The sequence below is a fragment of the Pomacea canaliculata genome, linkage group LG14, assembly GCF_003073045.1.
Source record: "Pomacea canaliculata isolate SZHN2017 linkage group LG14, ASM307304v1, whole genome shotgun sequence".
Classification (NCBI taxonomy): Eukaryota; Metazoa; Mollusca; class Gastropoda; order Architaenioglossa; family Ampullariidae; genus Pomacea; species Pomacea canaliculata.
Genome location: NC_037603.1, coordinates 12,914,367 through 12,928,299, shown reverse-complemented (window position 1 = coordinate 12,928,299; position 13,933 = coordinate 12,914,367). Strand labels below are relative to the sequence as shown.

Here is a 13,933-nt window from a genome sequence, read left to right as displayed (position 1 = left end):
CTCTACTTCAAAAATTGTATGGAGCGAGAAAATTAAGTTAAATTTATGGGTGACTAGCAGAATATTATTTATGAGGCAAAAACTACATGAAAATCCATTCTAGTGAAACGTGAATAGCATCAGATGCAGTAAATCATCGTATTCAAAACTGATGACAAAAGGTCATAAAGCAGGTCACTGGCTGGAATGTAGGTCAAAGACTTTGTGTAGTCTATAGAACAGACACAATGACTAACTCATAAGACAGTTTCATACATCTCATGGCTGACAAATCTTGAGAAATATCCAGACAGTAAATACACAGCTTCCTCTGGTGAATACAAAGTTTAATTAAGTTGTTGATTGAGTACTGGTCCTTTAAACCAGTGCATGTAATGAGAACATAAGCAATGTTGTATTGCTCTCTCGCAGCAATATATGTATTAAGCTAACAACACACATTGACAGAGAAGGTACCGACATCTCCATTAAATAAACAGTAATTACCTTTCAAATTAGTTTCTCGTCTTCCTGGCGATTAGCCCTCGGCTGAAAAAGTGTTGATTGTATTTCTAAAAGTGCTGATGACATCAAGAGCCTCAAACAAAGAATTTAATATTTAAAACAAAGAAAGGCAGAGTGCTGCAGTTCAGCCCACACCTTTTTCAACTGATCAGCTACTAAAGAAAAATCTACATGTACACAAACATGTTTGCGACAATCACCAACCGTTAACTTCATATTTACACACCGATAATTCAAATGGTTCCCCACATTTTGCTGAATTATTCACTGTACACTTTTATTTTCTTTTAAGCTGTATGGAGGGTGTGGGTAGTGTTTCAAGAATATTGGCTATGATGACTCAGCAATACTGAAAAGTTTTATGTCAAAGTCTTCACTACTACTATAATTTGTGTCAAGGTTTTCACTTACCAAAAAAGTCATAAACAGAGCATTTGTCAACAATGCACAATAATGAGACTTGGAGACATTAGGCTGCGGCATGAAGGAGATGATCATGGGTCAGAGAAGAAAAAGATTTGTTATTTACCACAATGTCATGCATGGAAAATGTAAATCTGTGACTGTCAAGAAGAAAGCGGTATATGAGGTCACTCATGAACACTGAGTTAAGCAGTTGAAGAATCAGTTTGCTAGTGTACAAGTCGGTTGTCATTGAAAGTAAGTCTTTTTTTGCCTCTCTCCGCTTAAAATAAGAATATACTGATTTTTATTGTCAGTAACATACACCATACCTTAAAGTTCCATGGAAAAGCTTTACTAAGATGCAAGGAAAAGACGCCCGAGGTTTTTAAAAATTCCCTGGGTCAACCAATAGCTCCTCCTGAAGGTCTGCAGGCGTTTCACTCTCTGTTCCTACCCGGGGGAGCTTTGTAGCCAGCAAGTCATCGACTTGACACTTTCTGTCGTTATAAAGATGTTATTTCATGTAAAGGGTGACTACGATGGAAAAATAGTTTCTGGACTGATGACTAGTCACCAGGCCTTGTATGTACGGGATGGAGAAACTAAAGCTCTCTACATTCGACGTTTTCTCGTCCTACATCTTATTTCCCTTTCCTCACTTTCTCCATCTCTTGCTCGCTCTGTAGTTTTTCTTTCCCTACATACTTTACTTATATCTTTCTTCCCTTTTTGTATTTTTATTCTTTTATTTCTCCCCATGTCTTGTTCTCTCCAGTGCTCTCTAAATACAGCCATGTGCTCTCTCCATTGTTTATGCAGACGTTTGCAGACTGGTAAGAAGAAAATCCAAAAAAGGAAAATGTTTGGATTGTCTGCTGATGACACAGTAACGTCTCGATTACGTTACTGGAGTGTGACGTCGCCAGAGACGCTGGCGTTTGTCTACGTCACTCCTGACGGCCAGCGGTTTGCTTACACAAGGAAGGAGCTGTTCTCTATGTCACGCAGGTACTTGAAATAAGTCTTCAGCTATTTATGTTTATAAAGGTATAAGAGTCTTTGCATGTGTGTAAGGTATTTTTAAGTAGCTCTCCTTTCAGCTCCTAATATGTTGTGAATTTTCTTAGTACTTAATTCTATGGAGTAGTGGTTTATTTTGCCACATATTTGTTTGATACAAGTACCTTGTGTATTAATGAATACTAGAACAAAATCGTTGATGCATTTGACTTTTTAATTTATTAACAGAGCAGCCAGTTGGCTTTCTAAGCGAAACGTGTGTAAAAATGACATCGTTCTTTGCCTCGTTCCGACATCACCGGAGCAAACGTTCATCGCACTGGGGACGGCGTTGCTAGGGGCGACAGTGATGTGTACAAACATGCAGTACCGAGACGGATCCGACATTTCGCCCTTGATGAAAGACGCTGACGTCACGACCGTGGTTGTGGACGAGACAGACCAACAAGCCATCGCCGCCCTACAGACCTTCATCCCCAACTTGTCTGCTCCATCGGTCATCAGCGAAGCCGTTCCATCTTTAAAATCTGTTATCTTCTGTAATCGCTTTTCGCAGTTATCCTTCTTGGTAGCTGTAGCCGCTGAGAAAGAAGTAGACCTTGCTGACGTCAGTCCTGATGATGTCACGACGATTTTCGCGACCTCTGGTAGCTCAGGGCAACCGAAACTAGTGACCAGATCCCACAGGTACGAGAAACGGCGACTTGTTTCCCAGTAATGTGAATAGTTTACAACCATCTTAGATATATAAACTGCTTTATTCCTCTTTATGCCTCAGATAAATATACTTTGTTTCATGGTTTTTATCCAGCCAGGTCATGACCATGGGGCTACATTATTACCAATTTAGCCTCCAGACCGATTCAAGTCTTAAGACGGACGTCCACTACAACCCCAGCTCATTTGCTTGGTTGTCTGGCTATCCTTTTTTGTATCTAACGACAGGGCAGACGAGGGTAGTTCCTTATTTCAAAGGTGAGTTTTGGTTTACATGCTTGTAGCAACACCTTGATTAGAGATAATTGTAATAGAGAGCAGAAAAATCAAAATAAGGATAAAAAATTAAAACATAACACATGATAAAGATTGAGAAAATAAATTTAAACAAGAAAACTGCTATAAAGATTACAAAGCTGATTAAGGATCAAAATATAAAAAAATTAACAAGAAAACAGAGATATAAAAATTGATGATGATGATGATGATGATGATGATGATGATATGATTTATTAAAAGGGGCTCTGCCAGACGATGAAGCCAAGTTCACGATGGAATTGATGAAGAGAGAGGGCGTTGTTAGCGCTTTTTTATTGCCGCAAACAATCAAGACATTACTAGCACGCGCTGACCTCTTGCAGTGTGACGTCACGCGGCGTTTGGACTTATCCTCACTGGAGGCAACGCTGTCAGGACAGATATTGCCCCTGCCATAGGAACTTTGACCTCCGAGCTCCTAGTGGGTTATGGATGCACTGAAGTAGGTTTCGTCTCAAGAAAGACCTACAACGATCCCGTAAAGGTACACAGAGTGATCACTGAAAACAAAACTCAAACCTCGCTTTGATTCTCTGGAAAAAAATGAACAATGTGCTCGCTGTGACACACATTCGTGTATGTAATTATCGCTTACAATCATTTTTGCTTGTTCATGTCTTTTTGTGTGTGGGGATGAGGTGGAGAGTGTAGATCACGTCGGGACCCCAAGCTTTAATTGAAAACTTTATTTTCACAAATTAATGTTTTCTTTGCCTTGTGATTTATTATCTTGACAAAGTTATTATGTAACTTTTTTTCTTACCTCATTACCTGGTCGTGAATTTTAACTGCGGGAGGCCTATAGACGGAATGGCAGTGAAAATTGTCGACCACAATCTGAGAGAAGTTCCTCCCAACACCAAAGGGGAGATAATGATCAAGCACAACGGCCTTTTCCCGGGTACTTCAAGCATCCAGGTCTCACAGCAGACGCCACACCAGAAGACGGGTGGTTCAGACCTCGAGACCTTGCTTACATCAACGACGAAGTTGACCTCTTTGTTGAGGGGAGACAATCGGAGGTCATCGCCATAGGCAGCTGGATGATGTACCCACAGGTGAATATCTGAGGATTAAGAACGAAATAGACTATTTTTATGAATAATTACTTAGTTCCAAGACTAGTTATAGTCACAGATTAAAATTATTCTGTAATGCCATTACTGATATTAATACGGGAATAGGATTCACCCAACCATTCAAAGTCGTGATTAATCTTGTGGTTGATATTCCAGCTGCTGGAGTCCCACCTCATGAAGTGTCCGGGAGTGCATGACGTGGCTGTGGTGGCTATCCCCGACAAGGACTTCGAGAACCTTCCGTGTGTGTGCGTCGTGCAGGATCCCAGACCGGAAGCCCCGCTCGTTTTGCCTGAAGACATCCTTCGCGCATGCGCTGAGTATTTCCAGGACAGTTTTCGACAGGAACAAGCAGCGAGATGTAGCCGTTCCTAAGGTGTGTCTGGTGTTTGACAAGTTTCCTCTCAATCCCAATGGAAAGGTGCAGCGGGGAGCATTGCGAGCTCTGGCTGTGGACAGACTGGGCTCTGAATGACAACTGACTCATTCTTCTACCAGTAACTGTATTTTTCATATTTTGTGAAAAAAATAGACCCTAAGATACATTAAAGACTCACTTAAACTCTGAATAATTGACTACTTTATTTCTTGTTGACACTAAATTAATTAAAAATATTATTAACAAAAAAGACAAGAAAGAGAAGAAGTGGAAAAAGATCCTCATCCGAAGCTCTTTAGGACATGAGGGACGATGTACGACAGAGTTCTACAACCACGACCAACCACCAGTCGCTTGATGCCGGCAAGGAATGACAGCGCTGTTGAATCAGTTGATCAAATTCAAGAGCTTCATTTATTCACTCGTCGTCCTGGAGAAACGCAAAAATCTTCCGAAAATATAAAATTTGTTTTTTGCTTTATCCAGATCGTAAGTGCCAACAGGTAGTGATCTGCATCCTAGAGAAACAAGACTCCCTTCTTTACACTTGCTGCCTGTGGTTCAAACCTCTAAGTGTCCATTGTCTCTGCTGAAGTACGAGGGAAGACAGTCTCTCTCTCTCTCTGACATCCACTACCGATATCCCCAAAAGTTCTTTAGATGTAAAACCTTCATTTTTTTAATGTTATAAATTATTACCCTTAGCTTTAAAAAGAAGATGTAAGAATTACCTACCTTATTTTTGCTAATACTGAATTTTATTCTATGAATAATGATAGTTGATAATTAAGAACGAGAACAAAAACATAAAGAAGAATAAAAAAGTAAAATAATCATTAGAGAAGTTACAGAACTCTTCCCCAACCAACGACAGGCTTACAATGCCTTACAGACATTATTTACAAACTATATTTTCTGGACCACCAGTCCCTCTGTAACATACACACAAACATGCGAACACTAGTCGTTGGTCCAGGGAAAGGAATATTTTTTTCATTGCCAGACATTGTAGCTATCTGGAAGTTCTGAAAGATTTGCTGAAAACTGTTTCATGCTGGAATGACTTCTGCAGCTTTTCCCTGACTGTCCTCTACACCTTTGGTGCTTACCGTCACCTGAGATATGTTGAAATGACTTTTACAGCTCCTAAAACTTCTTGTTTGTCTATAATGTACACCACAGATGCTCATCGTCCCTTTAGAGATTTGATCTTTCGACTGTCAGCATTATGGGTATCTAAATGATGATTTCATATAAACAAACAACAAGAACAAGTTCAATGTGTTTATGTTTGTGACAAGCTTGTAACTTGGACATCAACTATAAATAACACACTGTAACTCTGCCTATAATGTAAAATTATTGCTTTATGATACGTATATTAGGCATGGTGGCAACATACATTGAAAATAAAGATGAATTATGTTATTATGATTCGTTGTCAATAGCACAATTCATTAAAGATATGAATGATAAAAGAGAAGAGGAAAGAGCGGAAAATGACAACAAGGAACAGGATGAAAAGAAGATGCTTGAATGAGAAACGTAGACCTTAATGTTTTGATAAATTACATGAAGCTCGCAACTACAGTCCAAATACAAAAGATACCTCCGCAAATTCTCTAATTATCTATTTTTATTTCTGGTATTAGTGAATTCGATACTAATTTTTTTACTGCTAATAATAATGAAAAAATAAAAAGAAAAACAACAACAACAATACCAAAAGCAAGAAAGAAGAACAACAAAAGAACAAAAAAAGTAAATAAAAGTCTTTACAGAACTTTGATAACTCTGTTCCCCAACTAAAGTTAGTCACACATCGCTTTAAAACGGATACTAAAATGTTTAAAAACTATAGTGTATGTACTGCCATTTTATTTGTTTTATACAAACACACACCACAGTCTGCGGTCTAAGGAAAGGAATATCATTGCTAACACCAGACAGGACCTCTAGGAGTCTCCGTTGACAATTCAAAGACCTGTTGAGAAACTGTTGATGCTGGAATAACTTTTGAAGCTCCTTGAACTTCTCACTGGACTGTCCTGTACACCTAAGGTTCTAACCACAATCGTGTGACTGTAAGCATTAAGGAGATTAATTGTCACTGATGTGTCCATATAAGCTAAAGACAAAAACAAGTTCAAACAATGTAATAAAGTCCTTAGTGTGCTTGTAAACCGTATTACTGCAATAAATTTAAATCATTCTTTGAAACAGGTGTTAAGCGTGTGACGACAAACATTCACAATATATGTGGTTTAGTATATTAAGAAGTTTTGTCAAGAATACAAAATATTAAAGGTAAGAAGTATAATAATGATGAGATACGCGAGAAGAAAACGACTACATAATGAAAAAGCAGATGAAAGATCAAAGCATGAGTGAACTGTATATTTTATTTGTTAAACTTACCATGAACTCTCAACTACATTGCAAATAACCTGAGCCGTATGGAGGTTGTGTGAGCCAGACAAATGTTACATAATATCTGTGAAGTACAGTTGGACTATCATGGATGACAAAGTTAAGAGAGACATTAAATACAGCATCATGACTTTAACTTGCTAATAGTGCGAGGTCACAGCACTTAAACCCTCAAACAAACATGTCTTTCAACTGTGTCAGACGTACACAATGACGAATGAAAGATTTTTTCATGGCTGTTATAAACTGCCGTTAAGTATGTATAATGTTTATATCAAGTATAATAGCCCCATTGACCACACTACAGCTGTGATGAATTGCTCGAAGACCATCGAGAAACCCTTGCCATCCCTTAGCCCTCGTACACAATAATCAACACCTTTTGAATGTTCCGTATATTTCATAATGAAATAATAATAATAACTATTCCAGAAGCACCATGGCAACACCAGCTCTGTCCAGATTAACTCTTTTTTCTGCTCTCTTATCAGCTGATGCCCTCTGGGTTGCTTTAATATTTTGTAACAAGAATTACTTGCATGACTGCTTTTAAACGTTACTCCAGCTCACGAATAAATTTCATTAAGAATGTCATTAGAACCAGAAATTACGGATGACTCGTTGACTTTATGTCACTCTTCTGTCACAGATATGAGAGGTATAAATCATGGACATACATTCACAGGCCTACTTTTAAGTTCCCCCTATATCTCTCTTTCTTCGTGTCATCACACTTTTTGTTTTCTTTCTTTTATTTGTTTCTTCGACAAAAGCACAGCTTTTTCAGCCAGGTCAAGAAAGCAAATCAAATTTTTTTGGTTTTAAACGTTAACCTACGTATTTGTTTCTATGAAACTACTAATATCATACGTAAAATTTACACTTATACAAAATTTGATAACGTTTTACAAAATACAGTGGAAATGTTTGCCATTTTCACTTAGCAAATCAAAATAAAAAAAAAATCACTCGAAACGAGATAATTTAATTTTTTAAAAACCGAAAAAATATCATTACAAAAGTTGAACAGAAGTTTGTTTTTGGTTTCTGAGTAGTGCTTTAATAAAATTTGCTAGGATCTCTCTGCCATATGAAAAGCTTTATGTCAAGGTTTTCACTTACCAAAAATGTAATAAACATAGTATTTGTCAACAAAGCACAATAATGAGACGTGGAGACATTACACTGCGGCATGAAGGAGATGATCATGAGTCAGAGAAGAAAAAGATTTGTTGTTTACCACAATGTCATGCATGGAAAATGTAAATCTGCGACTGTCAAGAACAACAGTTGTATATAAAGTCACTCCATGAAGACTGAGTTAACAGTCGAAGAATCAGTTTGCTGGTGTGGAAGTCGTGTCATTGAAAGTAAGTCTTGTTTCGCTTCTCTCCTTTTATAAGAAAAATGCAGTGATTTTTATAGTCAGTAAGATACACTATACCGTAAAGTTCCGTGGAAAAGCTTTACTAAGATGTAAGGAAAAGATTTCCGAGGTTTTTAAAAATTCATCTACAGACTTTACTTATCTCTTTTTTCCTCGATGTATTTTTTTCTTTTATTTCAACCCATCCCTTGTTCTCTCCCGTGCTCTCTGCAATGCGCTTTTTCCATTGTATATGCAGACGTTTGCAGACTGGTAAGAAGAAAATCCAAAAAAGGAAAATGTTTGGATTGTCTGCTGATGACACAGTAACGTCTCGATTACGTTACTGGAGTGTGACGTCGCCAGAGACTCTGGCGTTTGTCTACGTCACTCCTGACGGCCAGCGGTTTGCTTACACAAGGAAGGAGCTGTTCTCTATGTCACGCAGGTAATGGAAATAAGTGTTCAGCTATCTATGTTTATAAAGGTATAAGAGTCTTTGCGTGTGTGTAAAGTATTTTTAAGTAGCTTTCCTTTCAGTTCCTAATATGTTCTGAATTTTTTTTAAGTACTTCAATTCTATGGACTAGTTGTTTATCTTGCCACATATTTGTTTTATACAAGTATCTACTGCATGAATAAATACTAGAACAAATTGATGATGTGTTTGACGTTTTCCTTTATTAACAGAGCAGCCAGTTGGCTTTCTAAGCGAAACGTGTGCAAAAGTGACGTCGTTCTTTGCCTCGTTCCGACATCGCCGGAGCAAACGTTCATCGCACTGGGAACGGCGTTGCTAGGGGCGACAGTGATGTGTACAAACATTCAGTACAGAGACGGATCAGACATTTTGCCCTTGATGAAAACTGGTGACGTCACGGCCGTTGTTGTGGACGAGACGGATCAACAAGCCATCGCCGCCCTACAGACCTTCATCCCCAACTTGTCTGCTCCATCGGTCATCAGCGAAGCCGTTCCGTCGTTAAAGTCTGTTATCTTCTGTAATCGCTTCTCACAGTTATCATTCTTGGTAGCTGTAGCTGCTGAGGAAGAAGGAGACCTTGCTGACGTCAGTCCTGATGATGTCACGACGATTTTCGCGACCTCTGGTAGCTCAGGGCAACCGAAACTAGTGCCCAGAACCCACAGGTACGATTACCGGTGACATATTTCCCAGTGACGTCAATAGTTTACAACCATCTTAGATATACAGTGGAACCTCGGTTAACGAACTTAATCCGTTCTGGAAAGCTGTTCGTTATCGGAAATGTTCGTTATCCGAAAAAAATTTTTCCATAAGAAATAAGGGAAATAGATTTAATTGGTTCCCAGCCCCTGTTGACTCGCTAATATTTGAAAGTTACAGGCTCTATAGGTATTTGTTTTAATGAGAACAGTTATAATACAATATAAATGGAGTTAAATAAACATAAAAACATTAACGAAAGCATTTAAACATCAGAAAACTTGTTTTGACGGCGTAGTGGATGGTGGTGTGGGGAGGAAGGGGTGGAATTACTTCTTGGATTCCCCCTCCATGAGCACACGTGACATTGTAAAATCTGGGGTGACTTCCCTTTTCTGTAGCTTTGAGGTTAAAAAAATCTTGTCCAGTGTCTGTTCCTTCTGCCTTTTTTGTAAAACTCTTCGGTAATACGACATCACACATCCGACAGACGCATGCCACATTCATACTTTGAAATCATTTCCTTTTTCATTTCATTTGTTGGCCGCTTCATTGTCCTTACCTCACTACTATTAATTGCTCTTAATTTTCTTTGGAGCCATGATTAAGGATTATCGTATTAAAATAAAGCACAAAAATCACAAAATAAGAAGGATGCGCACAGGTAAGGAACGACTGATAGTAACTGTATCTCGAGCGCGAATGACGACATGCTGGTCGGTCACGTGTGGTTCAGGTGGCTGTTTGTTATCCGAAATTTTGTTCGCTATCTAAGACAAACTTTTAACGAAAGTTTTGTTCGTTATCTGAAATATTCGCTATCCGAGGCGTTCGCTAACCGAGGTTCCACTGTATAGACCGTTTTATTTCTCCTTATGCCACAGACAAATAAACCTTGTTTTGTGGTTTTTTTCCAGGGAGCTCATGACCATGGCGCTAGGTTATTACCAATGTAGCCTCCAGACCGATTCAAGTCTTAAGACGGACGTCCACTACAACCCCAGCTCATTTGGTTGGTTGTCCGGCTATCCTTTAATGTATTTAACGAGCGGGCAGACGAGGGTAGTTCCTTATCTCAAAGGTGAGTTTTGGTTTACATGCTTGTAGCAACACCTTGATTAGAGATAATTGTAACAGAGAGCAGAAGAATCAATATAAGGATGAACAATTAAAACATTATACAAGATAAAGGATGAAATGGAGAAAAAATATTTAAAACAAGTAAATTGCTATAAAGATTGCAAAGCTAATTAAGGATTAACATGAAAACAGAAAGAGATATAAAAATTGATGATGATGATGATGATGATGATGATGATGATGATGATGATGATGATGATGATTTATTAAAAGGGGCTCTGCCAGACGATGAAGCCAAGTTCACGATGGACTTGATGAAGCGAGAGGGCGTTGACAGCGCAGTGTTATTACCGCAAACAATCAAGACTCTACTGGCACGCGCTGACCTCTTGCAGAGTGACGTCACGTGGCGTTTGGACCTTATCCTCACTGGAGGCAACGCAGTCAGGACAGATATTGCCCCTGCCATAGGAACTTTGACCTCCGAGGTCCTAGTGGGTTATGGATGCACTGAAGTAGGTTTCGTCTCAAGAAAGACCTACAACGATCCCAGAAAGGTACACAGAGTAATCACTCAAAACAAAACTCAAACCTCGCTTTGATTCTCTGCAAAAAATAGTCAATGTGCTCGCAGTAACACACATTCGTGTATGTAATTATCGCCTACAATAACTTCTGCTTGTTTAGGTCTCTGTGGGGGGGGGGGGGGGGGGGTGAGGTAGAGAGTGTAGATCACCTCCGAGCCCCAAGCTTTACCTCAAAACTTTATTTTCACAAATTAATGTTTTCTTTGCCTTGTGATTTATTATCTTGACAAAGTTATTATCTAACTTTTTTCTTACCTCATTACCTAGGTCGTGAATTTTAACTGCGGGAAGCTTCTAGACGGAATGGCAGTGAAAATTGTCGACGACAATCTGAGAGAAGTTCCCCCAAACACAGAAGGGGAGATAATGATCAAGCACAACGGTCTTTTCACCGGGTACCTCAAGCACCCAGGTCTCACAGCAGACGCCACACCAGAAGACGGGTGGTTCAGACCTCGAGACCTTGCTTACATCAACAACGAAGGTGACCTCTTTGTTGAGGGGAGACAATCGGAGGTCATTGCAATAGGCAGCTGGATGATGTACCCACAGGTGAATATCTGAGGATTAAGAACGAAATAGACTATTTTTATGAATAATTACTTAGTTCCATGACTAGTTATAGTCACAGATTAAAATTATTATGTAATGCCATTACTGATATTAATACGGGAATAAGATTCACCCAACCATTCAAAGTCGTGATTGATCTTGTGGTTGATATTCCCAGCTGCTTGAGTCCCACCTCATGAAGTGTCCGGGAGTGCATGACGTGGCTGTGGTGGCTATCCCCGACAAGGACTTCGAGAACCTTCCGTGTGTGTGCGTCGTGCAGGATCCCAGACCGGAAGCTCAGCGCGTGGTGCCTTACGACCTCCTTCGCGCATGCGCCGAGTATTTCCAGGACAGTTTTCGCCAGGTTCACAAGCAGCGAGATGTAGCCGTTCCAAAGGTGTGTCTGGTGTTTGACAAGTTTCCTCTCAATCCCAATGGAAAGGTGCAGCGGGGAGCATTGCGAGCTCTGGCTGTGGACAGACTTGGACTGAATGACAACTGACTCACTCTTCTATCGTCTTTTTTTAAAATCTGAAAATAATTAGAAACCAAGATACATTAGTTAGAGACTCACTTAAACTCTTAATAATTGACTAATTTATTTCCTGTTGACGCTAAATTAATTAAAAACATCATTAACAAGAAAGACAAGAAAGAGATAAATTGGAAAAAGAACATCATCTGAAGCATTTTAACTGAATTGGACACGTAGAGAGATGATACCAGTAAAAGCCCGAGAGTAAAATTTCTAATGGTATTTTTAAAAATTATATCTATTAACCTATAATGTTGACAATTATCGATGGTTCTCTTTCTTAAAGAACATTTTAAAAACACTTCCGTGGTGTAAATTTTAAGAAATTTAGGTTTTGTTTACTGGTAGTAAAATGAAATGAAAGATTGCAACTGTATGCGACTGAGAATTCATTAATCGGGAGATAGCTCAACAGTTAGAATTAAGCAAAAAAAATTTTTTTACAAGATATAAACAAACATAAAGTACCAAACAAAACATATTTTATTAGAATATACATTATAATTTTAATATTTACTGTTTTCTTCTTATTTTCAGTTGTTTGAGTACAAATCCATGTTGAATTCAATAACCGGTAACCGACTTTAACATAGCGCTTGATCACAGAATTCTGCCTACTTTCAAACAGAACGAAATATCTGATCCGTTGAATTTTTTTTTTTCAGTCTTTAAAGGGAAGTAATCTATAGTGAAAGAACTAAAGTTCTAGTACTTGCCTCCCTTAAGTATTCATTCATACACGCACAGAGCGATGTGTTCTAAAAAAGAAGAAAGCAGATGAAGATGAAAGCTTAAGTGACCCGAATTTTTTCTTTGTTAAACTTACATCAAACTCTAGACAACATAGCAAACAATCTTATCCGTATGTAGCGATATCAAACATAAATATAATTAATTATAAAGATGAGCTCAAGCGTATGTGGGATTTATCAAACTGTTTATCAACATAAAATTGAAAGCTGTAAATTACTGTAACCGCAAAGTAAACACTATTCCCCACTCAACCCAACACCTGTATTCATGGATTTGTAAAAGAAGGATGAAGGATGAGTTTGTAGCAGTGAATAAAGTCGTTAAAGATTTTTTTTTCTCAATGTGTTTTATTTGACACTAGTATATAATGAGAGACAGAATGATATTCATCCACTTAAGGAAAATCTACATTTACACAAACACAAACATGAATACACAGAAGAACAAAGATTTACACATACACAAGAAAAAATAATTACTAACACGTGTACTTAAGACCTGTGGTCATCAAATCACCAACTGTCAACTCATACTTAGATAATTTAACTAGTTCCCCACATTTCACTGGTCTTCAGTGTTCACTTTTATTTCAACTCCTTTGCAAGTTTCAGCTGAGTGAAGGGTGTGTAAACCAGACACATGTTACATAATATCTGTGAAGTACAGTAAGGATTTCATGCTTTATTACAAGGATGTCAAGAGACATTGAATGCAGCATCATGACTGTAACTTACTGACAGTAGTGTGAGGTCAGGTGAAGTTGAAAGGTCAAAGTGCATTTTACAAACAAGCTCCTGTCAGACTGTAATTATCTGATATGCAAAAATATATTCTCGACTGATGACTGCTCACCAGGCCTTGTATGTACGGGTTAGACACACTCACACCTGACAATTGCGCGATCTTAATCTGCGTACACTGAAAGCAAATCAACAAATGGCTTCAATATGATATTAAGCTGACCTAAAATACATAGTTCTTTAATTTAGCGATGATGCTCTATGCAAAGCAGTGAGCAA

General features: G+C 38.4%; 2 protein-coding genes across 2 annotated transcripts; both read left to right on the top strand.

Annotated features, from left to right (window-relative positions):
- Positions 1–1,082: 1,082 nt before the first annotated feature.
- LOC112554870 (probable 4-coumarate--CoA ligase 3) lies at positions 1,083–4,340 on the top strand. The gene is made up of 7 exons (XM_025222933.1): positions 1,083–1,164; positions 1,729–1,917; positions 2,158–2,616; positions 2,741–2,904; positions 3,166–3,448; positions 3,739–4,022; positions 4,200–4,340. Exons 2-5 carry the CDS (start codon positions 1,769–1,771, stop codon positions 3,360–3,362), a joined length of 969 nt encoding a protein of 322 aa, XP_025078718.1. The 5' UTR covers positions 1,083–1,164; positions 1,729–1,768; the 3' UTR covers positions 3,363–3,448; positions 3,739–4,022; positions 4,200–4,340.
- Positions 4,341–8,175: 3,835 nt separating this feature from the next.
- Positions 8,176–13,244, top strand: LOC112554866 (probable 4-coumarate--CoA ligase 3). Its single transcript, XM_025222928.1, has 7 exons — positions 8,176–8,222; positions 8,478–8,666; positions 8,909–9,367; positions 10,322–10,485; positions 10,758–11,041; positions 11,339–11,623; positions 11,802–13,244. The coding sequence occupies exons 2-7, from the start codon at positions 8,518–8,520 to the stop codon at positions 12,126–12,128; spliced, it is 1,668 nt and encodes a 555-aa protein (XP_025078713.1). The 5' UTR covers positions 8,176–8,222; positions 8,478–8,517; the 3' UTR covers positions 12,129–13,244.
- Positions 13,245–13,933: the final 689 nt, after the last annotated feature.